A 26,373-nucleotide genomic window follows, 5' to 3' on the forward strand; every position below is an offset into this window, starting at 1 on the left:
ACATACAAGCAACTAATTATGTTTGATGCCAAAACACTAAAAACATGTGATAGCTAGTTAGTGGATCAGGCCTGGTCAGTTAGAGACACTGAGTCATACACAATCAGCAGAACAAAGCCTGACTCCAGCAGATGTGATCATATTCTCGTTCCACCTTTATGACTCGGTAGGTATAGCAGAAATCAATGTTTGACTGTAGAGTGAATGAATGATGGGTTCTCACTTCTCTGTGAAGCGCTTTGAGTGTCTACAAAAGCGCTATATAAATCTAGTCCATCATTAATATTATTATTAAATCATCAAAACATAGACAATGGCTATGTTTTACCTACTTGAATGCTTTTAACCATTGCCCCAATGAGGACTTGCAGTAAAAATTAATAAATACAATATGATAGGTTTTGCCTGTTGTATGACAGTGGTGGTTGGAAGTTGCTAGGATTATGTCACATGACTGCTGGTCAGTTATGATTTTTTTTTTTAAAGATTAGACTTGGGTGCTCTCTGCTGGGGACACTGTTCAGTGCATCCCATTAGCATACATACTGTTTACATCATCTGATGAATCTATTGTATATTGGTTTATTAAGTAAATCAAAATAAACCTCATGACTACATACAGTTACAAAAATTAAATGTGACTTTTTATAATGACACATGGTAGTAGTAGTAGTAAGATCACAATTCCGTGACCCAGAGACAAAAAACGCAGGCCTAGGAATATCACATTATCCAGGGAATAAAATAGATGTGGTTGTGGATAATTTAGAGAACATCTATCACTAACAAGGATCTCATATATACTAAGTGGCTTTTAAGGGGGGACCAATAACCTGATCCGCAACAATATTTCAGTTGAAGAAGAGGTTAACACAGGGGTGTGTCAACGTTTTTCTACCGACGACTACATACACAAAAACTGAAGAATGCACGAATGTGTGTCAAAAAAATACTTAATTCTTCTTACGAAATGTATTTCTTCTTGCCATTTTGACTGTAAAAATATATATACTGCATGTAATTGCATATATTTTAAACTTTAATATTATCTGATCATGCAAGAAGTATAATGTATTACAACAATGTCTTAAAAACACTTAAATATCTGCTTATCTCCTTGACTTATGATTTTAAAACATGTTTTTCATCAGTTTATATGTAAAAATATATATATTACAATCAAATGCATAAACAATTCTGTAATCATATCATGAGGTGATTATGCATTAATATGTATATATATTCACTGTTACATCTGACCCTCTCAAGGTCGACATATCTGCGAGAAATCATGTTTGACACCTGGTAAGCTATCTTAATTAATCAATCAATCAAAGTTTATTTATTCTCATTGTATCCCATTGGGCTGAGTTTTTTTCTTGCTCCGATGTGGGACCTGAGCTGCGGATGTTGTCGTCGCTTGTGCAGCCCTTTGAGATACTTGTAATTAAGGGCTATACAAATACACTTTGATTGATGATTGATTGATGAAGTGCCAAACCACAACATCCCCTGATCTGAACCCACATCCGGGCAAAGAAAAACTAAAAAATCCCAAAATTGGGAAAAGAAGAAAACTTGGGATCCTGAACAACAAATATACATCATACCTTTGTTAAAGGTAACAACGAAAATGTGTATTGTGTTTAATAATATATCTCCATACATTTTTTACCGCTTGTCCCTTTTGAGGTCGCGGGGTGTGCTGCATTCGGGCGGAAGGCGGAGTACAAGTTGCCACCTCATCGCAGGGCCAACACAGATAGACAGACAACATTCACACACACATTCACACACTAGGGCCAATTTAGTGTTGCCAATCAACCTATCCCCAAGTGCATGTCTTTGGAGGAAGCCGGAGAACCCGGAGGGAACCCACGCAGTCACAGGGAGAACATGCAAACTCTACACAGAAAGATCCCGAGCCCGGAATTGAACTGAGGACCTTCGTATTGTGAGGCACATGCACTAATCCATGTGCCACCGTGCTGCCCATCTCATTAAAATGAATTTATTTTACTTCAAGAATATGCAGGGCCAATCAATATCAAGCTGAGGGCTACAAAAAGGCCCTCAGGGGCCTGACTGACTACAGTACAGCCTGACTGACTAACAAAGTAAAAGTACCACTGATAGTCACACACACACTTGCTCAGTGGCCTTGTGGTTAGAGTGTCCGCTCTGAGATCGGTAGGTCGTGATTTCAAACCCCGGCCAAGTCATACCAAAGACTATACAAATGGGACCCATTACCCCTCTGCTTGGCACTCAGCATCAAGGGCTGGAATTGGGGGTTAAATCACCAAAATGATTCCCGGGTGCGGCCACCACTGCTGCCCACTGCTCCCCTCACCTCCCAGGGGGTGAACAAGGGGATGGGTCAAATGCAGAGGACAAAATTCGCCACACCTAGTGTGTGTGTGTGTGTGACAATCATTGAAGTGTGTGTGAAGTGAATTATATTTATATAGCGCTTTTCTCTAGTGACTCAAAGCGCTTTTACATAGTGAAACCCAATATCTAATTTACATTTAAACCAGTGTGGGTGGCACTGGGAGCGGGTGGGTAAAGTGTCTTGCCCAAGGACACAACGGCAGTGACTAGAATGGCGGAAGCGGGGATCGAACCTGCAACCCTCCAGTTGCTGGCACGGCCACTCTACCAACCGAGCTATACCGCCCCAAAGTACCACTGACCACACACACACTTGCTCAGTGGCCTTGTGGTTAGAGTGTCCGCCCTGAGATCGGTAGGTCGTGAGTTCAAACCCCGGCCATGTCATACCAAAGATTATAAAAATTACCTCCCTGCTTGGCATTCAGCATCAAGGGCTGGAATTGGGGGTTAAATCACCAAAATGATTCCCGGGCGCGGCCACCACTGCTGCCCACTGCTCCCCTCACCTCCCAGGGGGTGGAACAAGGGGATGGGTCAAATGCAGAGGACAAATTTCGCCACACATAGTGTGTGTGTGTGTGACAATCATTAAAGTGTGTGTGAAGTGAATTATATTTATATAGCGCTTTTCTCTAGTGACTCAATGCGCTTTTACATAGTGAAACCCAATATCTAAGTTACATTTAAACCAGTGTGGGTGGCACTGGGAGCGGGGTGGGTAAAGTGTCTTGCCCAAGGACACAACGGCAGTGACTAGGATGGCGGAAGCGGGGCTCGAACCTGCAACCCTCCAGTTGCTGGCACGGCCACTCTACCAACCGAGCTATACCGCCCCAAAGTACCACTGATAGTCACACACACACACTTGCTCAGTGGCCTTGTGGTTAGAGTGTCCGCCCTGAGATCGGTAGGTCGTGAGTTCAAACCCCGGCCAAGTCATACCAAAGATTATAAAAATTACCTCCCTGCTTGGCACTCAGCATCAAGGGCTGGAATTGGGGGTTAAATCACCAAAATGATTCCCGGGCGTGGCCACTACTGTTGCCCAATGCTCCCCTCACCTCCCAGGGGGTGAACAAGGGGATGGGTCAAATGCAGAGGACAAATTTCGCCACACCTAGTGTGTGTGTGTGTGACAATCATTGAAGTGTGTGTGAAGTGAATTATATTTATATAGCACATAGTGAAACCCAATATCTAAGTTACATTTAAACCAGTGTGGGTGGCACTGGGAGCAGGTGGGTAAAGTGTCTTGCTCAAGGACACAACGGCAGTGACTAGAATGGCGGAAGCGGGGATCGAACCTGCAACCCTCCAGTTGCTGGCACGCCCACTCTACCAACCGAACTATACCGCCCCAAAGTACCACTGATAGTCACACACACACACTTGCTCAGTGGCCTTGTGGTTAGAGTGTCCGCCCTGAGATCGGTAGGTCGTGAGTTCAAACCCCGGCCATGTCATACCAAAGATTATAAAAATTACCTCCCTGCTTGGCACTCAGCATCAAGGGCTGGAATTGGGGGTTAAATCACCAAAATGATTCCCGGGCGCGGCCACCACTGCTGCCCACTGCTCCCCTCACCTCCCAGGGGGTGGAACAAGGGGATGGGTCAAATGCAGAGGACAAATTTCGCCACACATAGTGTGTGTGTGACAATCATTGAAGTGTGTGTGAAGTGAATTATATTTATATAGCGCTTTTCTCTAGTGACTCAATGCGCTTTTACATAGTGAAACCCAATATCTAAGTTACATTTAAACCAGTGTGGGTGGCACTGGGAGCGGGGTGGGTAAAGTGTCTTGCTCAAGGACACAACGGCAGTGACTAGGATGGCGGAAGTGGAGATTGAACCTGGAACCCTCAAGTTGCTGGCACGGCCACTCTACCAACCGAGCTATACCGCCCCAAAGTACCACTGATAGTCAAACACACACTTGCTCAGTGGCCTTGAGGTCAGAGTGTCCGCCCTGAGATCGGTAGGTCGTGAGTTCAAACCCCGGCCAAGTCATACCAAAGATTATAAAAATTACCTCCCTGCTTGGCACTCAGCATCAAGGGCTGGAATTGGGGGTTAAATCACCAAAATGATTCCCGGGCGCGGCCACCACTGTTGCCCACTGCTCCCCTCACCTCCCAGGGGGTGGAACAAGGGGATGGGTCAAATGCAGAGGACAAATTTCGCCACACATAGTGTGTGTGTGACAATCATTAAAGTGTGTGTGAAGTGAATTATATTTATATAGCGCTTTTCTCTAGTGACTCAAAGCGCTTTTACATAGTGAAACCCAATATCTAAGTTACATTTAAACCAGTGTGGGCACTGGGAGCGGGTGGGTAAAGTGTCTTGCCCAAGGACACAACGGCAGTGACTAGGATGGCGGAAGTGGGGATCGAACCTGGAACCCTCAAGTTGCTGGCACGGCCACTCTACCAACCGAACTATACCGCCCCAAAGTACCACTGATAGTCACACACACACACTTGCTCAGTGGCCTTGTGGTTAGAGTGTCCGCCCCGAGATCGGTAGGTCGTGAGTTCAAACCCCGGCCATGTCATACCAAAGATTATAAAAATTACCTCCCTGCTTGGCACTCAGCATCAAGGGCTGGAATTGGGGGTTAAATCACCAAAATGATTCCCGGGCGCGGCCACCACTGCTGCCCACTGCTCCCCTCACCTCCCAGGGGGTGAACAAGGGGATGGGTCAAATGCAGAGGACAAATTTCGCCACACATAGTGTGTGTGTGACAATCATTAAAGTGTGTGTGAAGTGAATTATATTTATATAGTGCTTTTCTCTAGTGACTCAATGCGCTTTTACATAGTGAAACCCAATATCTAAGTTACATTTAAACCAGTGTGGGTGGCACTGGGAGCGGGGTGGGTAAAGTGTCTTGCTCAAGGACACAACGGCAGTGACTAGGATGGCGGAAGCGGGGATCGAACCTGCAATCCTCCAGTTGCTGGCACGGCCACTCTACCAACCGAGCTATACCGCCCCAAAGTACCACTGACCACACACACACTTGCTCAGTGGCCTTGTGGTTAGAGTGTCCGCCCTGAGATCGGTAGGTCGTGAGTTCAAACCCCGGCCAAGTCATACCAAAGATTATAAAAATTACCTCCCTGCTTGGCACTCAGCATCAAGGGCTGGAATTGGGGGTTAAATCACCAAAACGATTCCCGGGCGCGGCCACCGCTGCTGCCCACTGCTCCCCTCACCTCCCAGGGGGTGAACAAGGGGATGGGTCAAATGCAGAGGACAAATTTCGCCACACCTAGTGTGTGTGTGTGTGACAATCATTAAAGTGTGTGTGAAGTGAATTATATTTATATAGCGCTTTTCTCTAGTGACTCAAAGCACTTTTACATAGTGAAACCCAATATCTAAGTTACATTTAAACCAGTGTGGGTGGCACTGGGAGCAGGTGGGTAAAGTGTCTTGCCCAAAGACACAACGGCAGTGACTAGGATGGCGGAAGCGGGGCTCGAACCTGCAACCCTCCAGTTGCTGGCACGGCCACTCTACCAACCGAGCTATACCGCCCCAAAGTACCACTGATAGTCACACACACACACTTGCTCAGTGGCCTTGTGGTTAGAGTGTCCGCCCTGAGATAGGTAGGTCGTGAGTTCAAACCCCAGCCAAGTCATACCAAAGATTATAAAAATTACCTCCCTGCTTGGCACTCAGCATCAAGGGCTGGAATTGGGGGTTAAATCACCAAAATGATTCCCGGGCGCGGCCACCACTGCTGCCCACTGCTCCCCTCACCTCCCAGGGGGTGAACAAGGGGATGGGTCGAATGCAGAGGACAAATTTCGCCACACCTAGTGTGTGTGTGTGACAATCATTGAAGTGTTTGTGAAGTGAATTATATTTATATAGCGCTTTTCTCTAGTGACTCAAAGCGCTTTTACATAGTGAAACCCAATGTCTAAGTTACATTTAAACCAGTGTGGGTGGCACTGGGAGCGGGTGGGTAAAGTGTCTTGCCCAAGGACACAACGGCAGTGACTAGAATGGCGGAAGCGGGGATCGAACCTGCAACCCACCAGTTGCTGGCACGGCCACTCTACCAACCGAGCTATACCGCCCCAAAGTACCACTGACCACACACACACTTGCTCAGTGGCCTTGTGGTTAGAGTGTCCGCCCTGAGATCGGTAGGTCGTGAGTTCAAACCCCGGCCATGTCATACCAAAGATTATAAAAATTACCTCCCTGCTTGGCACTCAGCATCAAGGGCTGGAATTGGGGGTTAAATCACCAAAATGATTCCCGGGCGCGGCCACCACTGCTGCCCACTGCTCCCCTCGCCTCCCAGGGGGTGGAACAAGGGGATGGGTCAAATGCAGAGGACAAATTTCGCCACACATAGTGTGTGTGTGACAATCATTAAAGTGTGTGTGAAGTGAATTATATTTATATAGCGCTTTTCTCTAGTGACTCAAAGCGCTTTTACATAGTGAAACCCAATATCTAAGTTACATTTAAACCAGTGTGGGCACTGGGAGCGGGTGGGTAAAGTGTCTTGCCCAAGGACACAACGGCAGTGACTAGGATGGCGGAAGTGGGGATCGAACCTGGAACCCTCAAGTTGCTGGCACGGCCACTCTACCAACCGAACTATACCGCCCCAAAGTACCACTGATAGTCACACACACACACTTGCTCAGTGGCCTTGTGGTTAGAGTGTCCGCCCCGAGATCGGTAGGTCGTGAGTTCAAACCCCGGCCATGTCATACCAAAGATTATAAAAATTACCTCCCTGCTTGGCACTCAGCATCAAGGGCTGGAATTGGGGGTTAAATCACCAAAATGATTCCCGGGCGCGGCCACCACTGCTGCCCACTGCTCCCCTCACCTCCCAGGGGGTGAACAAGGGGATGGGTCAAATGCAGAGGACAAATTTCGCCACACATAGTGTGTGTGTGTGACAATCATTAAAGTGTGTGTGAAGTGAATTATATTTATATAGTGCTTTTCTCTAGTGACTCAATGCGCTTTTACATAGTGAAACCCAATATCTAAGTTACATTTAAACCAGTGTGGGTGGCACTGGGAGCGGGGTGGGTAAAGTGTCTTGCTCAAGGACACAACGGCAGTGACTAGGATGGCGGAAGCGGGGATCGAACCTGCAACCCTCCAGTTGCTGGCACGGCCACTCTACCAACCGAGCTATACCGCCCCAAAGTACCACTGACCACACACACACTTGCTCAGTGGCCTTGTGGTTAGAGTGTCCGCCCTGAGATCGGTAGGTCGTGAGTTCAAACCCCGGCCATGTCATACCAAAGATTATAAAAATTACCTCCCTGCTTGGCACTCAGCATCAAGGGCTGGAATTGGGGGTTAAATCACCAAAATGATTCCCGGGCGCGGCCACCACTGCTGCCCACTGCTCCCCTCGCCTCCCAGGGGGTGGAACAAGGGGATGGGTCAAATGCAGAGGACAAATTTCGCCACACATAGTGTGTGTGTGACAATCATTAAAGTGTGTGTGAAGTGAATTATATTTATATAGCGCTTTTCTCTAGTGACTCAAAGCGCTTTTACATAGTGAAACCCAATATCTAAGTTACATTTAAACCAGTGTGGGCACTGGGAGCGGGTGGGTAAAGTGTCTTGCCCAAGGACACAACGGCAGTGACTAGGATGGCGGAAGTGGGGATCGAACCTGGAACCCTCAAGTTGCTGGCACGGCCACTCTACCAACCGAACTATACCGCCCCAAAGTACCACTGATAGTCACACACACACACTTGCTCAGTGGCCTTGTGGTTAGAGTGTCCGCCCCGAGATCGGTAGGTCGTGAGTTCAAACCCCGGCCATGTCATACCAAAGATTATAAAAATTACCTCCCTGCTTGGCACTCAGCATCAAGGGCTGGAATTGGGGGTTAAATCACCAAAATGATTCCCGGGCGCGGCCACCACTGCTGCCCACTGCTCCCCTCACCTCCCAGGGGGTGAACAAGGGGATGGGTCAAATGCAGAGGACAAATTTCGCCACACATAGTGTGTGTGTGTGACAATCATTAAAGTGTGTGTGAAGTGAATTATATTTATATAGTGCTTTTCTCTAGTGACTCAATGCGCTTTTACATAGTGAAACCCAATATCTAAGTTACATTTAAACCAGTGTGGGTGGCACTGGGAGCGGGGTGGGTAAAGTGTCTTGCTCAAGGACACAACGGCAGTGACTAGGATGGCGGAAGCGGGGATCGAACCTGCAACCCTCCAGTTGCTGGCACGGCCACTCTACCAACCGAGCTATACCGCCCCAAAGTACCACTGACCACACACACACTTGCTCAGTGGCCTTGTGGTTAGAGTGTCCGCCCTGAGATCGGTAGGTCGTGAGTTCAAACCCCGGCCATGTCATACCAAAGATTATAAAAATTACCTCCCTGCTTGGCACTCAGCATCAAGGGCTGGAATTGGGGGTTAAATCACCAAAATGATTCCCGGGCGCGGCCACCACTGCTGCCCACTGCTCCCCTCACCTCCCAGGGGGTGGAACAAGGGGATGGGTCAAATGCAGAGGACAAATTTCGCCACACATAGTGTGTGTGTGTGTGTGACAATCATTGAAGTGTGTGTGAAGTGAATTATATTTATATAGCGCTTTTCTCTAGTGACTCAAAGCGCTTTTACATAGTGAAACCCAATATCTAAGTTACATTTAAACCAGTGTGGGTGGCACTGGGAGCAGGTGGGTAAAGTGTCTTGCCCAAGGACACAACGGCAGTGACTAGAATGGCGGAAGCGGGGATCGAACCTGCAACCCTCCAGTTGCTGGCACGGCCACTCTACCAACCGAGCTATACCGCCCCAAAGTACCACTGATAGTCACACACACACACTTGCTCAGTGGCCTTGTGGTTAGAGTGTCCGCCCCGAGATCGGTAGGTCGTGAGTTCAAACCCCGGCCATGTCATACCAAAGATTATAAAAATTACCTCCCTGCTTGGCACTCAGCATCAAGGGCTGGAATTGGGGGTTAAATCACCAAAATGATTCCCGGGCGCGGCCACCACTGCTGCCCACTGCTCCCCTCACCTCCCAGGGGGTGGAACAAGGGGATGGGTCAAATGCAGAGGACAAATTTCGCCACACCTAGTGTGTGTGTGTGTGACAATCATTGAAGTGTGTGTGAAGTGAATTATATTTATATAGCGCTTTTCTCTAGTGACTCAAAGCGCTTTTACATAGTGAAACCCAATATCTAAGTTACATTTAAACCACTGTGGGTGGCACTGGGAGCAGGTGGGTAAAGTGTCTTGCCCAAGGACACAACGGCAGTGACTAGAATGGCGGAAGCGGGGCTCGAACCTGCAACCCTCCAGTTGCTGGCACGGCCACTCTACCAACCGAGCTATACCGCCCCAAAGTACCACTGTTAGTCACACACACACACTTGCTCAGTGGCCTTGTGGTTAGAGTGTCCGCCCTGAGATCGGTAGGTCGTGAGTTCAAACCCCGGCCAAGTCATACCAAAAATTATAAAAATTACCTCCCTGCTTGGCACTCAGCATCAAGGGCTGGAATTGGGGGTTAAATCACCAAAATGATTCCCGGGCGTGGCCACTACTGTTGCCCACTGCTCCCCTCACCTCCCAGGGGGTGAACAAGGGGATGGGTCAAATGCAGAGGACAAATTTCGCCACACCTAGTGTGTGTGTGTGTGACAATCATTAAAGTGTGTGTGAAGTGAATTATATTTATATAGCGCTTTTCTCTAGTGACTCAAAGCGCTTTTACATAGTGAAACCCAATATCTAAGTTACATTTAAACCAGTGTGGGTGGCACTGGGAGCGGGTGGGTAAAGTGTCTTGCCCAAGGACACAACGGCAGTGACTCGGATGGCGGAAGCGGGGATCGAACCTGGAACCCTCAAGTTGCTGGCACGGCCACTCTACCAACCGAGCAATACCGCCCCATTGGAACTTTAACTTAATTAGGTGTAGTGAAATTACCCTCAGCATTTTGACCCATCCCCTTGTTTCACGCCCAGGGAGGTGAGGGGAGCAGTGAGCAGCAGCGGTGGCCGCGCTCGGGAATCATTTTTGGTGATTTAACCCCCAATTCCAACCCTTGATGCTGAGTGCCAAGCTTGTGTGTCAACAACATTAATAAGGAAATGATACATACGTATTGTTCCAATATAGAAACCCTACAAATGTGCGTTTGCGGTTGTTGACATCCTGTAGTCCCTAATGTACACAACATTGTACAGTAGTTGCTAAGGCCAACAGCTAACTGTATTTAATTACGCGTGTTGAAAGCGAACAACAATAACACTCCACAAATGTCAAACTGTTATGAAAAGCTTACCGTCGTATCTTAAGGGCCGAAAGGTGTCATTCAAACTCGAGCGCGGTTTGAGGAGTAAATGGGCTGACGCTAACGGTTGCTAGCAGGTTGCTAAACGAATGGAGATGAAGGGCCCGGCATCTATGTCACTCGCTTTAATCTTTTGGTAATCGGGCGTCGCTCGCAGACAGTGGCGGAGTACATGCTACATATTTCCGGTGTGCTTCTTCTCGCTATGTACAAATAAAACCATGAGCTCATCATCAGAGGTACAAAGGCAGGGGGGCTGACAGCTCCCAGACTGCACTGCGGATTCGCAGCACGTCCGACGTAACATACCTTTTCCGCATGCAAGTCTTCCGCCTCCCCTTGCTTGTAAAGCCACATATACACCAAACGGAAATGATGCTAGAATTCTTTCAAAACAAAAGCATACGTATGCATCACACACTCAAAACAGTGTTTAGCTGATGTGTTATTTTGAAATATTCAAGCCGATGCTCGTTTTCCAAATGGTGCAACTTACAAAATGGTCACGCCGCAGAGCAGCGCCAATACTGCTTCCAGAGTGTTACGTTTCCATAGCATTTTTTTGTGGATTATATCTAATATATTAGATTTCTTTCTTTGTTGTGGAGATGTCGGCCAAGACACACGGAGTCGGAGTCTTTCTCGAGCTGAGAAAAAGGCTGCGATGTGGATCTCTTATAATCGGGTGAATATAGTAACGTGCAAGTTCATTCACATTCATTGTTTATGCTAACTAAATGCATGCTAAATTAGGCTTAGACTTAAACAAACTTTAATGATCCACAAGGAAAATTGTTCAACACAGTAGCTCAGCTCAATTTAGGCTTAACCTCTAATATTAGCCGAGTTGAAGCAAAGTATTTATATTATCTATTACTTTGTATACAAAGTAGCTGTCGTTAAATTACAATAAACCAAGAAATTGAGCATTTTGTCCATACGTTCGTTCTTTTTAACCATATTTACACATTTGAATTCCTTTTTATTATTTGTAAAATGCGCAAATATAGTCTACTATTTCCTAAACATTATTCTAATCTGCATGCTCCTGCACGATGAAGCTACTGTATATGTACAGTACACCGGAAAAGTCGCTAGATGGAGATAATGACATTTAATAGCCAGTTATGTACACTACTACAGCGTCCCAGCTATTATTTACAGCTATTCTTATTCCAACATGTTTTCCAAATTGTTCAGTTTCTACTAAAATGGAAATCTAATCTTTTTATTGCAGTCATTATTTTTTTCTTTTGATGTGATACATCCATCCATCTTCTTCCGCTTATCTTAAACTTAGACTTAGACAAACTTTAATGATCCTCAAGGGAAATTGTTCCACACAGTAGCTCAGTTACAAATGATGGAAAAGATGGAAAGGACAATGCAGGTATAAAATAGACTAAAAGCAATATAAAATATAACATATATACTTCACGGTGGCAGAGGGGTTAGTGCATCTGCCTCACAATACGAAGGTCCTGAGTAGTCTTGGGTTCAATCCCGGGCTCGGGATCTTTCTGTGTGGAGTTTGCATGTCCTCCCCGTGACTGCGTGGGTTCCCTCCGGGTACTCCGGCTTCCTCCCACTTCCAAAGACATGCACCTGGGGATAAGTTGATTGGCAACACTAAATTGGCCCTAGTGTGTGGATGTGAGTGTGAATGTTGTCTGTCTATCTGTGTTGGCCCTGTGATGAGGTGGCGACTTGTCTAGGGTGTACCCCGCCTTCCGCCCGATTGTAGCTGAGATAGGCTCCAGCACCCCCCGCGACCCCAAAGGGAATAAGCGGTAGAAAAATGGATGGATGGATGGATACGTAATATTTACATAATATATGTACAGTATAGGATACATACTGATATATTATATTATATGTTTATATCATATATACAATATATAACAATTACCATGTACAATATTACAGTATATGTAACAGCTGCAGCATAAAATAGAGAGTAAATCCAGCAGAAAATAGACATTATAAACAAAGAGAAATAGCTAACATAGAAGGTGTTAGGTAATAAACATCCGAGGTCAGGTCGCGGGGGCAGCAGCCTAAGCAGGGAAGCCCAGACTTTCCTCTCCCCAGCCACTTCGTCCAGCTCTTCCCGGGGGATCCCGAGGCGTTCCCAGGCCAGCCGGGAGACATAGTCTTCCCAACGTGTCCTGGGTCTTCCCCGTGGCCTCCTACCGGTCGGACGTGCCCTAAACACCTCCCTAGGGAGGCGTTCGGGTGGCATCCTGACCAGATGCCCGAACCACCTCATCTGGCTCCTCTCCGATGTGATACAGTATTTAGTATTGTGGAACATTTTATTGTATTGTCTCACTCTCACAACACATTTGAATAGTTGAAAAATATGACCCCAAATATGTTACATGGGAATTATATGTGACTGAGAATAATACTCAACCTTAATCTGCATGATTTAGGAATTATAAGTATTCCATGGGGCAGGGGTTAGTGCATGTGCCTCACAAGACAAAGGTCCTGGGTTCGATCCCCGGGCTCGGGGTCTTTCTGTGTGGAGTTTGCATGTTCGCAGTGTGACTGCGTGGGTTCCCTCCGGGTACTCCCACCTCCAAAGACATGCACCTGGGGATAGGTTGATTGGCAACACTAAATTGGCCCTAGTGTGTGAATTTGAGTGTGAATGTTGTCTGTCTATCTGTGTTGGCCCTGTGATGAGGTGGCGACTTATCCAGTGTGTACCCCGCCTTACGCCCGAATGCAGCAGAGATAGGCTCCAGCACCCCCCGTGACCCCGATAGGGACAAGCGGTAGAAAATGGATGGATGGATGGAAGTATTCCATGTGATGACATTTGGTCTCTCTTACAGATATGTGATGAAATGTTTTAGTGGTTGCACTGACATGAAATGTCACTCTTCAAAAATATACAATTTGTATTTGTGCAAGCTATAAAGTACATGTGTGAATTTTGACACCATTAAAAGAAATGGATGAATCCCATCATAGTTGATGTGTTAATAATGCGGGTCTCGAATACGAAAGTGGCAGGCATTGAAGCTCTGTAGTTTCATCATCTTAAAACGGTCTTTTCGCTCTAAGATGGGTAACACATTCCTCGCGTTTCTGTAGGAAAGATGTTGCTGCAAACCCTGCTGATGTGACCATGACCGGTGGAGATTCTTCTCTTCACATCCTGACCCCCAGAGGCGAGGTGACCTTAACTTTGCCACAAGGATTCTCCTATGAAGAGGAATCTTGTATTCCGACAGCGGGGGATGAATCCTGCAGAGAGGAGCTACATTTCAGACTGCGAATAAGTGTTTCACATGACAACATTGAAGGTATGTCTATTGGCCTTATCTTCTCTCTCAGCATTTCTTCCTAGTTTGAAATAATTTCCTCCAGTCTATAAAAACTGGGTAATTCAATATTCAATTGATCATGAGGAAACCCTGGACAGTCTCACTTGTTTTTATGTGAACGAGGGTTGCAACGATATCAACATTTCATCAATATTATCGCGTTATTGTTGAGTGGGCTCAAAAGATACCTACTCAGTATGTAGTCAGTACTATGACACACACTGACATCTTTTGACTCAAGTATTTTTTTTTTAAATAACTAAAATAATAATAATAATCTTTTGCTCTGTTTGTGTTTCTTATGCTTCACTGATAGAGTTTTAGTCTTTGTATTATGTCTCTTTCAGTGGCTAAGCTTTCAATGTTTTAAATATGGGTTTGTTTTGTAGCACTTTAAGATGAATTTAATTGACAAGTAAAATCTATTATTATTATTAATAGCGGGGGTTGTGGCATCCTACTCTGTTCAGCGATCCTTGAATGCACCGTAAAAACACCTCGTGCTGTTATCCCTATTACTAGTGTAGAACGATCACTCTGTTCTAAGAGAGTTCAACTTGTAGTTTCAATGTGCACAATTTAATATCTTAGTTGCAATGTGTTTATGTAAGTTGAGATTGTTGAATGTTGTTTTTTAATGGGGAAAATGTATCTTGTTTTCATGTTGGCATTTAAGCTCGCGAGCTGGCGCCAGTCACTCTGGGACTTTATTAAAGTGCTGTTATCATTCACAGTTTTTCGATCATTTTAATATAAAACGGTGATACTAACCGTCAGGAGTTTTACTGCGGTTGTTTCTAGTACCAATTATCGTGACATCCGGAATGTGAACATATCAAATGTACATCACCCATTGCATAAAGTAGGAAAAGTTTAACAGAAAATACAGTGCTTTTCGTGAGACTAACTTTTTGTAGGATTCGGTTGTCAATTAAATTGTTTGCCCAAGGTTTTTCGTCTCGATTCTTTTTGAACACTTCAACTACCTGTAGAATGCATAAACGGACACATACTATTACATAAGAAAATTTCAGCACTGTGCCGTCATTAGTTCAGTAAGAATGAAAATGTCACAGCATTTCCATCCTTTGTAACTGAGCTACTGTGTGCAACAATTTGCCTTGTGGATCAATAAAGTTTGTCTAAGTCTAAGTCTAACATGCTGGAACTTATAATGTTGTACTTCAGGTAATAATTAACTTTACAAAACATAAGCATCCATACTCTTTAAACTCTTCCTGTTGTACTTGCACTTCCCTTAAAAGAAACACTGTAAATCAGTGGTGTCCAAAGTACGGCCCAGGAGCAATTTTTGGCCCACAGATAGTTTTTTTACGACTTATTGTAATAATAAATTAGGTTATCAATTATATGCATTCAGGGTTCCCCCTAAAGGTACTTGAGCGTGGTGGTCCACCACGGCAAAATAAAAGCTGTCTCTAAAAATAAGGGTTTCTTACGTGAAAACAAATTAAAGTAGTATAATGCAGTGGTCCCCAACCACCGGGCCACGGCCCGGTACCGGTCCGTGGATCGATTAGTACCGGGCCGCACAAGAGTTTGAAAAAATATAATAAAAATATATATATATATATATATATATTTTTAAATTAAATCAACATAAAAAAACACAAGATACACTTACAATTAGTGCACCAACCCAAAAAACCTCCCTCCCCCATTTACACTCATTCACACTCATTTGCACAAAAGGGTTGTTTCTTTCCATTATTAATATTTCTGGTTCCTACATTATATATCAATATAGATCAATACAGTCTGCAGGGATACCGTCCGTAAGCACACATGATTGTATTTCCTTATGACAAAAAAAATAAAAAAATAAATAACACCCCCCACCCCGGTCCGTGGGACAAATTTTCAAGCGTTGACCGGTCCGCAGCTACAAAAAGGTTGGGGACCACTGGTATGATGTATTATAGCGTCCAGAAGAAGTCACACAGAGTCAGATGCTCTTTTTAACTTTTATTGCTAATTATTTGCTAACAACAGGCCCAATTCCAACACATGTGCACACACGTCCGTCCCCGTGTTTCACTGAGTCCCAGACACACAACAACACTTCCTCATTCTCCGCCGATCCCCTTTCATGATCATGGGAGCTCTGAACATCAATAATACATGAACATAAACATTAACAATAGCAGGTCGTTACAGTAATATAATGTATGAATGGATATATACAGCCTATTATTTGCGCACTATTGACAACTGACTGAGGCACCGAAAAATTTGGCCGCCGAAAAAAAGACTTTGATCAGCACTGACGGAACTTGATGTGATGACGTAAGCAATACACACAGTATTGTCTAGAACGGAGGCTTCATGTCTGCAATGTGGACGTACTTTAATATATCCGATAAAGATGCACGGACAGTGCTCTCCAAAATGTGCAATGCGCAAAAATTAAGAGGACAGTGGCTCTCTTTTAAGGAGAGAAAATCCAGTTGGAGAAGCAGTGTGAAGCAAGTGCGACGTCAGGCTCGCTGCAGCTCTCGCTGTTCGTCACGTCACGCACATGAAGCAACAGAAGTAAAGAGTCTCTAAACACAAGTACAGTCTCCAATAACACCAGAAAAATATTCATAATTTCTAGCCAGTCATTGCTAGTATCTCTGGGGTGGGAACCACTGTATTCTCTATAAAATGTGTTTTTGGTAATATTTGTGTGTCTCAGAAATTGATTATTGGATTTACAGTATTTCTTATGGGAAAAATTGCTATCGTTTTTTTACCATTCTGCTTCTGTAAACCGTATTACCTCTGTAAAATACATACATCGGGGACTTTTTTAGACCTAAAAAAAATTGCCAGGAACTTCATTGGCAACAATTCCCACACCCAGGTGCTAGTGTATATAATCTTGTGATTCTGTTATTTTTTTCTCCAGTACACATGCCATACTTGCCAACCCTCCCGGATTTTCCGGGAGACTCCCGAAATTCAGCGCCTCTCTCGAAAACCTCCCGGGACAAATTATCTCCCGAAAATCTCCCGAAATTCAGGCGGAGTCAGGTCCATGCGGACCTGAGTCCGCTTTCCCACAATATAAACGGCGTGCCTGCCCAATCACGTTATAACTGTAGAATGATGGAGGGCGAGTTCTTGGTTTCTTATGTGGGTTTATTGTTAGACAGTTTCATTAACGTCCTCCCAGCGCGGCAACAACACACAACAACAGCAGTCACGTTTTTGTCTACCGTAAAGCAGTTCGTCTGCCGTAAACAGCAATGTTGTGACACTCTAAACAGGACAATACTGCCATTTAGTGCATTTGATGAAAGCACTTTTGTGCGTGCCACACAGAAAAGCATCATCAGAGAGGGTGTTCAGCATGGTTAGAAAAATAGTGACACAGAATAGAACAAGGATGGACAATTCAACCCATAACTCAACAAGTATATGTGTAAATAAATGAACACTGAAATTCAAGTATTTCTTTTATTTATATATATATATATATATATATATATATATATATATATATATATATATATATATATATATATATATATATATATATATATATATATATATATATATATATATAGATATAAAATAAAATAAATATATATGTATAGCTAGAATTCACTGAAAGTCAAGTATTTTTTATATACAGGTAAAAGCCAGTAAATTAGAATATTTTGAAAAACTTGATTTATTTCAGTAATTGCATTCAAAAGGTGTAACTTGTACATTATATTTATTCATTGCACACAGACTGATGCATTCAAATGTTTATTTCATTTAATTTTGATGATTTGAAGTGGCAACAAATGAAAATCCAAAATTCCGTGTGTCACAAAATTAGAATATTACTTAAGGCTAATACAAAAAAGGGATTTTTAGAAATGTTGGCCAACTGAAAAGTATGAAAATGAAAAATATGAGCATGTACAATACTCAATACTTGGTTGGAGCTCCTTTTGCCTCAATTACTGCGTTAATGCGGCGTGGCATGGAGTCGATGAGTTTCTGGCACTGCTCAGGTGTTATGAGAGCCCAGGTTGCTCTGATAGTGGCCTTCAACTCTTCTGCGTTTTTGGGTCTGGCATTCTGCATCTTCCTTTTCACAATACCCCACAGATTTTCTATGGGGCTAAGGTCAGGGGAGTTGGCGGGCCAATTTAGAACAGAAATACCATGGTCCGTAAACCAGGCACGGGTAGATTTTGCGCTGCGTGCAGGCGCCAAGTCCTGTTGGGACTTGAAATCTCCATCTCCATAGAGCAGGTCAGCAGCAGGAAGCATGAAGTGCTCTAAAACTTGCTGGTAGACGGCTGCGTTGACCCTGGATCTCAGGAAACAGAGTGGACCGACACCAGCAGATGACATGGCACCCCAAACCATCACTGATGGTGGAAACTTTACACTAGACTTCAGGCAACGTGGATCCTGTGCCTCTCCTGTCTTCCTCCAGACTCTGGGACCTCGATTTCCAAAGGAAATGCAAAATTTGCATGGTTGGGTGATGGTTTGGGGTGCCATGTCATCTGCTAGTGTCGGTCCACTCTGTTTCCTGAGATCCAGGGTCAACGCAGCCGTCTACCAGCAAGTTTTAGAGCACTTCATGCTTCCTGCTGCTGACCTGCTCTATGGAGATGGAGATTTCAAGTTCCAACAGGACTTGGCGCCTGCACACAGCGCAAAATCTACCCGTGCCTGGTTTACGGACCATGGTATTTCTGTTCTAAATTGGCCCGCCAACTCCCCTGACCTTAGCCCCAGAGAAAATCTGTGGGGTATTGTGAAAAGGAAGATGCAGAATGCCAGACCCAAAAACGCAGAAGAGTTGAAGGCCACTATCAGAGCAACCTGGGCTCTCATAACACCTGAGCAGTGCCAGAAACTCATCGACTCCATGCCACGCCGCATTAACGCAGTAATTGAGGCAAAAGGAGCTCCAACCAAGTATTGAGTATTGTACATGCTCATTTTTTTCATTTTCATACTTTTCAGTTGGCCAACATTTCTAAAAATCCCTTTTTTGTATTAGCCTTAAGTAATATTCTAATTTTGTGACACACGGAATTTTGGATTTTCATTTGTTGCCACTTCAAATCATCAAAATTAAATGAAATAAACATTTGAATGCATCAGTCTGTGTGCAATGAATACATATAATGTACAAGTTACACCTTTTGAATGCAATTACTGAAATAAATCAAGTTTTTCAAAATATTCTAATTTACTGGCTTTTACCTGTATATGAAATACTTGACTTGGTGAATTCTAGCTGTAAATATACTCCTCCCCTCGTAACCACGCCCCCCCAACCACGCCCCCCCCCACCACCACCTCCCGAAATCGGAGGTCTCAAGGTTGGCAAGTATGACACATGCACTGTAAACTTTAGTCATTTAAACTAAAACCAGACTGATTGTGTGCTTCCCATCCCAGACAGTATTTTATAGTTTGATGCTCTTTTCTCAAGGTTGTTGCTTCACCAAACCTGATATATTTCTGTATTCCCTTTCACCCGCATAGAGACCTCCGACACTATAGTGAAGACACTGCGGGCACAGGAGACTTATTGCTTTTACTGTCAGAGCTGCACAACCAGACTGCTCGAGGACAGGTGAGGACTGGAAATGTGTCCTTATTGTCACATCAGCAGTGTCTGTGACAGCTGGGAAAAGAAATGATGGATGGATGGAGCTGCTGTATACTGGGCTGTAGAGCTGCTATTACATAAAGGTCTGCTTTACCTATTAAAAAACAATAATGCTTCATGCCTTAAGGTGCTTCGGTGGTATTGCTCTCATTGCCTTTAGCCTGAAGCTTTCTATGGTCAGCATTGTGATATGTTGAAAATTGCTATGTCTGCATTACGGAGACCCTTTGGGTATATTTCTCAGCACTGACCTACTAAAAGTTGCCCAACACTTATTATTTGCCCTTTCAACGCTGTCACTGCTGCTGTCCAGTAGTGTGCAGAAATGTTTGTAGGTTTATAATTAAAACAACATCATGTTTCATTGTGATTTGTTGTAATCATTTGACAAGTAACTTAATGCTCTGCAGTAATAATGCCACTGCTGAGTGCAGCACTAAAATTCTTTTAATTATTTGTTTTATTAATATGTGGTCAAATTGCTGTTCTTACAATGAATAGGGGAATTAGTAAATGTGGGGCATTGTCACCCAAGTAAGATTTGCTTCATTGTTTGCTTGCATTTTGTATGTGTTTACTTGCAGATGCAATCAAACAGTATATAAAGAATCACAATGTACAGTAACTACTGAGGTGTGCCTTTCAGTGTGTAAAATGTGACCTATTTTCTTTGGAAACACTCACTATATCACATTTTAAGAATGAATAAATTGCAACATTTCTTTGCCTTCAGATTGTTCAAGCGGGTTCTTCCTCTCCCAAACGGCAACTGGAACTCCCTTGTGGACGACTGGTGTTGCCATCCAGATCCTTTTGCCGGCAAGATGCTGCCCCGAGCAGAAGATTGTTTACTGGGTGACACCTTCTTTCTCCTTGCCAGAGACGGCAGCTGTGAAGAGACTCTCCTGCAGGAAGTAAGCTCCGCTGGTGCGCAGGATAGTGAAGATCCAAAGGTGAGTGATGTGCGGGGCCGAAAAGGATTGCTGACTCAGCAGGGATAAAAAAAAAAAAAAAGGTGTGAAACTAGCAGAAATGTAAGCTGCAGTGTAACAATGTAGAGGTGTTAAAATTTGAGGGGAATGCAAGGCTTCATTTTTTGAAACCACCCGCATTTGCTTTTTTAGAAGTCGCATGATCAGTTATTTGAGATGTGTTATTATAAGTTTAGCTTATTTGCACAATTTAACTGACATCTGGAAGCAGTAACAGTCCTAACTGCAATAGTGCCCTTATTTAATTTATAATATCTTATACATAATGTGATGACGTAGTTCTATACTTTGTATCTTTGGGCTGTTTTTCCTTTTTGTCTTTATTTTTTCTACGGTAAATTAGGCACCCGATGGCTTCAACTTTCTCATTTTCATGATGTTTTCATGACATTTAATCATCAATCATCCTTCAGCATCACCCCAACTTGCAGTCAAGGCTAGCCTATTTATATTTACTCACTATTGGCTCATTGTTGTTTTGTTTTAACTAAGGCTATAAAATAACAAGTTAACCCTTGTGATTATTCGCAAAAGAATATTGCATTAATCATGTATATATGCGGATTAATCACACAATTTATTTTGACTATGCATGCTCCTTTAACGTAACCGTGGATGGTTACCTGAAAATTGTGTGTTGTTATACGGTCAGTGAGCAGGTCAATGGATACACCAGTGCAGAAATGAGTGGGGGGACTCAGACAGGTGTTCTCGCTGGCAAATTACACTTCTAAATACACCTTGACTGAAATTTGGATAGTACTGTTACCAAGTTCTAATCATATGAAAATGTTCCTGCATGACATTCGGACAATAAAATGGCATTTGTGTCAAAATATTGGGGTCTTTCTTAGGTTAATTTAAATCATGCAAGTAAGTAACCTGTGATTATTCCAAATTCAAAAGTGTGATTCTTCTGATAAAAAAAAATTATCAGCACTAATTTTAACATTTACGTTGTCAAATAACAAATATGTTTGTGACTCTGGCCTACAATATTCAATATTTTACATACAATAATTGCATTTGTTTTATTGTTTTAGTATTTTGGGCTTACTTTTTACCCTCTAAACTCACTACTCTCTCAACTAGGTTTGGTTTAACCCACTTAATGCGAACAGTATGTAGTACATCGATACGGCAATATTTCTTGCCTGTAGAGGGCGCCCATAAAACACACATCCTGACATGATGATCAAATAGCCAAAATAAGTATCATTTTATTTTCATCCTTGAGATTCCCCTAGGGCAGTGGTTCTGAAACTTTTTCACCAAGTACCACCTCAGAAAACACTTGGCTTTCCAAGTACCACCATAATGGCCAACATTAAAATACAGTAGCGTATTATACTTAAATATTAATGAACCCTTGGTTGCACAAGCCACTAATACATACACTCTTCTACAAGTGGGTTTAAAAATGACCCCTATTAAAATCAAAGCGTTTTTGCAATAAACTGAGTTTTTATTCTTCAAAATCTTAAACAAAGAGTTGTAATAGTTTCATAATCCAGGTTTTCCTCATGAAATATGTTTGTGACATTAGGCCATTTGCATTTGTATTTATTTTTTCAATAATATTAAGAAATTGCAGTTTTTGTATCACTACCCACTCTTCCACAAGTGGGGTAAACATTATCCCAAGCAGTTTCTATGGAATCTTCTATAAACTTTTAATACAAAGCAACTCTGATTGTCCCACTTACATATCTGATGTAATCTCTCACATCTGACGCAACTGTCAATACTGTCCCACTTACACATCTGAGGTCAGCAATCCCACCACCCAGGAGGTCATTTTTACACAGCAACATGCATATACTGTAAGTAAGTGTTTGTGCATGTCAGCAACTCTTATATTATCTGACATGAACAGACATGAACCGCTTTCATGCATCTATTTGGGAGACAGTACGGTACTCAACCCGGATGCAGGACCGAGTCTTAGAATAATGTGGCTTGGTGTTTTACCCTAACTTGGAGGTAACTCTGCCCAGTAAGAGCCCCTGCGGCTCATTCTGTTGGACACAATGTCAATTTCTTCTTCAGAGGACACGTCTGTGTCTGACTGGTCTTGGTCAGTGGGGGGAACAAAGTCTGGGTCATCTACATTTGAGATGTCAGATTCTGAGTCAATGCCTCCTATCCGTCCTGGATCATTTGTCGGGCAGGGTCCACAGGGATTTTAGATGGCCCCTAACAGCCATGTTACTTTATGGTTTATGCATATGAATTATAATTTGTTAATAACTTAAGATGTGTACAAGTTTGCAGCACAAACAAAGCACAAATGAATGGGTCAAGTTTGGGGAGATTTTGACATAGTTGAGGGTTTGTTTATGAATAATAACACTTAAATACTATAAAAACCATAAAACGTTAATAACTTAAAAATGTTAACAGCACAAACGAAAATGTTTGCAGCACAAGCAAAGTACTAACAATTTAGTTTGGGGAGATTCGGACAAAGTTTTGCAACACAAACGTAGCACAAACAATTGGTACTGGTTTGGGGAGGTGTTGACAAGCTGGGGGACAGGCTGCTGGTTTTAATAACTTAAAAAATAAAAAATGTTGCAGCACAAACGACTGGGACAAGTCTGGGGTGATTTAGACAAGGTGGGGGGGCTGGATGTCATCACTAGTCAGAAAATGTATTTTAGAATAACTTACAAATCGTAACGGCACAAATGAAAATGGTTGCAGCCTAAATGTAGCACAAACAAGACAAGTTTGGGGGGAGGGGCAACTTCACACAGGTTCAGAGTTGCTAAGAATGAAAGGTTCACATAAGATTCTATGGGAACTGCTGGGGAGAATTTTATTGTGGAAGAGTGAGGTAGCTAAATATTACTCAAATCTCATCCGCCTCAACAAAAACGACCCTAAATTTTTGTTTAGTACAGTAGCATCGCTAACCCAACAAGGGACTCCTCCCAATAGCTCCACCCACTCGGCAGATGACTTTATGAATTTCTTTAATAAGAAAATTGAACTCATTAGAAAGGAGATTAAAGACAACGCATCCCAGCTACAACTGGGTTCTATGAACACAGATACAACTGTATCTACGACGGATACTGCAATACAAAATAGTCTCTCTCTTTTTGATGAAATAACATTAGATGAACTATTACAGCGTGTAAGTGGGATAAAACAAACAACATGTTTACTTGACCCACTTCCTGGGAAACTTATCAAGGAGCTTTTTGTATTATTAGGTCCATCAGTGCTAAATATTATAAACTTATCACTTTCCTCTGGCACTGTTCCCCTAGCATTCAAGAAAGCGGTTATTCATCCTCTGCTCAAAAGACCTAACCTTGATCCTGACCTCATGGTAAACTACCGACCGGTGTCCCACCTTCCCTTTATTTCGAAAATCCTCGAAAAAATTGTCGCACAGCAGCTAAATGAACACTTAGTGTCTAACAATCTCTGTGAACCTTTTCAATCCGGTTTCAGGGCAAATCACTCTACGGAGACAGCCCTCGCAAAAATGACTAATGATCTACTGCTAACGATGGATTCTGATGCGTCATCTATGTTGCTGCTTCTTGATCTTAGCGCTGCTTTCGATACCGTCGATCATAATATTTTATTAGAGCGTATCAAAACACGTATTGGTATGTCAGACTTAGCTTTGTCGTGGTTTAACTCTTATCTTACTGACAGGATGCAATGCGTCTCCCATAATAATGTGACCTCGGACTATGTTAAAGTAACGTGCGGAGTTCCTCAGGGTTCGGTTCTTGGCCCTGCACTCTTTAGTATTTACATGCTGCCGCTAGGCGACATCATACGCAAATACGGTGTTAGCTTTCATTGCTATGCTGATGACACCCAACTCTACATGCCCCTAAAGCTGACCAACACGCCGGATTGTAGTCAGCTGGAGGCGTGTCTTAATGAAATTAAACAATGGATGTCCGCTAACTTCTTGCAACTCAACGCCAAGAAAACGGAAATGCTGATTATCGGTCCTGCTAAACACCGACATTTATTTAATAATACCACCTTAACATTTGACAACCAAACAATTACACAAGGCGAATCAGTAAAGAATCTGGGTATTATCTTCGACCCAACTCTCTCGTTTGAATCACACATTAAGAGTGTTACTAAAACGGCCTTCTTTCATCTCCGTAATATCGCTAAAATTCGTTCTATTTTATCCACTAGCGACGCTGAGATCATTATTCATGCGTTCGTTACGTCTCGTCTCGACTACTGTAACGTATTATTTTCGGGTCTCCCTATGTCTAGCATTAAAAAATTACAGTTGGTACAAAATGCGGCTGCTAGACTTTTGACAAGAACAAGAAAGTTTGATCATATTACGCCTATACTGGCTCAACTGCACTGGCTTCCTGTGCACTTAAGATGTGACTTTAAGGTTTTACTACTTACGTATAAAATACTACACGGTCTAGCTCCGTCCTATCTTGTCGATTGCATTGTACCATATGTCCCGGCAAGAAATCTGCGTTCAAAGAACTCCGGCTTATTAGTGATTCCCAGAGCCCAAAAAAAGTCTGCGGGCTATAGAGCGTTTTCTATTCGGGCTCCAGTACTATGGAATGCCCTCCCGGTAACAATTAGAGATGCTACCTCAGTAGAAGCATTTAAGTCCCATCTTAAAACTCATTTGTATACTCTAGCCTTTAAATAGCCCCCCTGTTAGACCAGTTGATCTGCCGTTTCTTTTCTTTTCTCCTCTGCTCCCCTTTTCCTTGAGGGGGGGGGGGGCACAGGTCCGGTGGCCATGGATGAAGTGCTGGCTGTCCAGAGTCGGGACCCGGGGTGGACCGCTCGCCTGTGCATCGGCTGGGAACATCTCTGCGCTGCTGACCCGTCTCCGCTCGGGATGGTGTCCTGCTGGCCCCACTATGGACTGGACTCTTACTATTATGTTGGATCCACTATGGACTGGACTCTCACAATATTATGTCAGACCCACTCGACATCCATTGCTTTCGGTCTCCCCTAGAGGGGGGGGGTTACCTACATATGTGGTCCTCTCCAAGGTTTCTCATAGTCATTCACATCGACGTCCCACTGGGGTGAGTTTTTCCTTGCCCGTATGTGGGCTTTGTACCGAGGATGTCGTTGTGGCTTGTGCAGCCCTTTGAGACACTTGTGATTTAGGGCTATATAGATAAAGATTGATTGATTGATTGATTGATTGATTGATACAAAAACTGAAATTTCTTAAAATTCATGAAAAAAAGAAATACATATGCAAATGGAATCATGTCACAAACGTGTTTTACGAGGAATACCTGGAATATGAATAAATTACGTTAGATTTTAAAGATTTATAAAACTTAAAACAAAGATTTTTACAACAACCTGTGGGGTCATTGTTTGACCCTGCATGTGCATCTAAGTGTTAAAGGGGAACTGCACTTTTTTTTGGAATTTTGCCTGTCATTCACAATCCTTATTTAATTCTGAATATTGAATAAATGCAATCAAAAGTCAGTTTACATTGGAGCCAACGGGAGTCGCTCTATTCTGCCTATTAAGGCTTTAAAAAACCTCTAAACACCTTTATATACATGATGTAAGTATATATGTAATGTAGTAACGGGCACATTTATAATAACATTTAATATGTACGTATTTTTATCATTTTAAGCATACGCTGCGCAATA

The 26,373-nt window shown here is 43.3% G+C and overlaps 2 protein-coding genes across 4 annotated transcripts in view; one reads left to right on the forward strand and one right to left on the reverse strand.

The window, feature by feature from the left end:
• The window catches only part of dop1a (DOP1 leucine zipper like protein A), a 45,721-nt gene extending 34,714 nt beyond the window's left edge, over window positions 1-11,007 (reverse strand). For all 3 annotated transcript variants that reach the window (XM_061949570.2, XM_061949578.2, XM_061949562.2), the window contains exon 1: window positions 10,743-11,007. The gene's annotated coding sequence lies outside the window, so the exon portion shown is untranslated. The remainder of the gene's footprint in view (window positions 1-10,742) is intronic.
• Window positions 11,008-11,245: 238 nt separating this feature from the next.
• ube3d (ubiquitin protein ligase E3D) overlaps window positions 11,246-26,373 on the forward strand; it is a 37,629-nt gene continuing 22,501 nt past the window's right edge. Inside the window, exons 1-4 of the mRNA XM_061944772.2 lie at window positions 11,246-11,436; window positions 13,857-14,068; window positions 19,598-19,688; window positions 20,458-20,677. Coding sequence (XP_061800756.1) covers window positions 11,360-11,436; window positions 13,857-14,068; window positions 19,598-19,688; window positions 20,458-20,677 — 600 coding nt within the window. The 5' untranslated portion in view covers window positions 11,246-11,359. The remainder of the gene's footprint in view (window positions 11,437-13,856; window positions 14,069-19,597; window positions 19,689-20,457; window positions 20,678-26,373) is intronic.

The sequence above is a fragment of the Nerophis lumbriciformis genome, linkage group LG04 (assembly GCF_033978685.3).
Source record: "Nerophis lumbriciformis linkage group LG04, RoL_Nlum_v2.1, whole genome shotgun sequence".
Lineage (NCBI taxonomy): Eukaryota > Metazoa > Chordata > Actinopteri > Syngnathiformes > Syngnathidae > Nerophis > Nerophis lumbriciformis.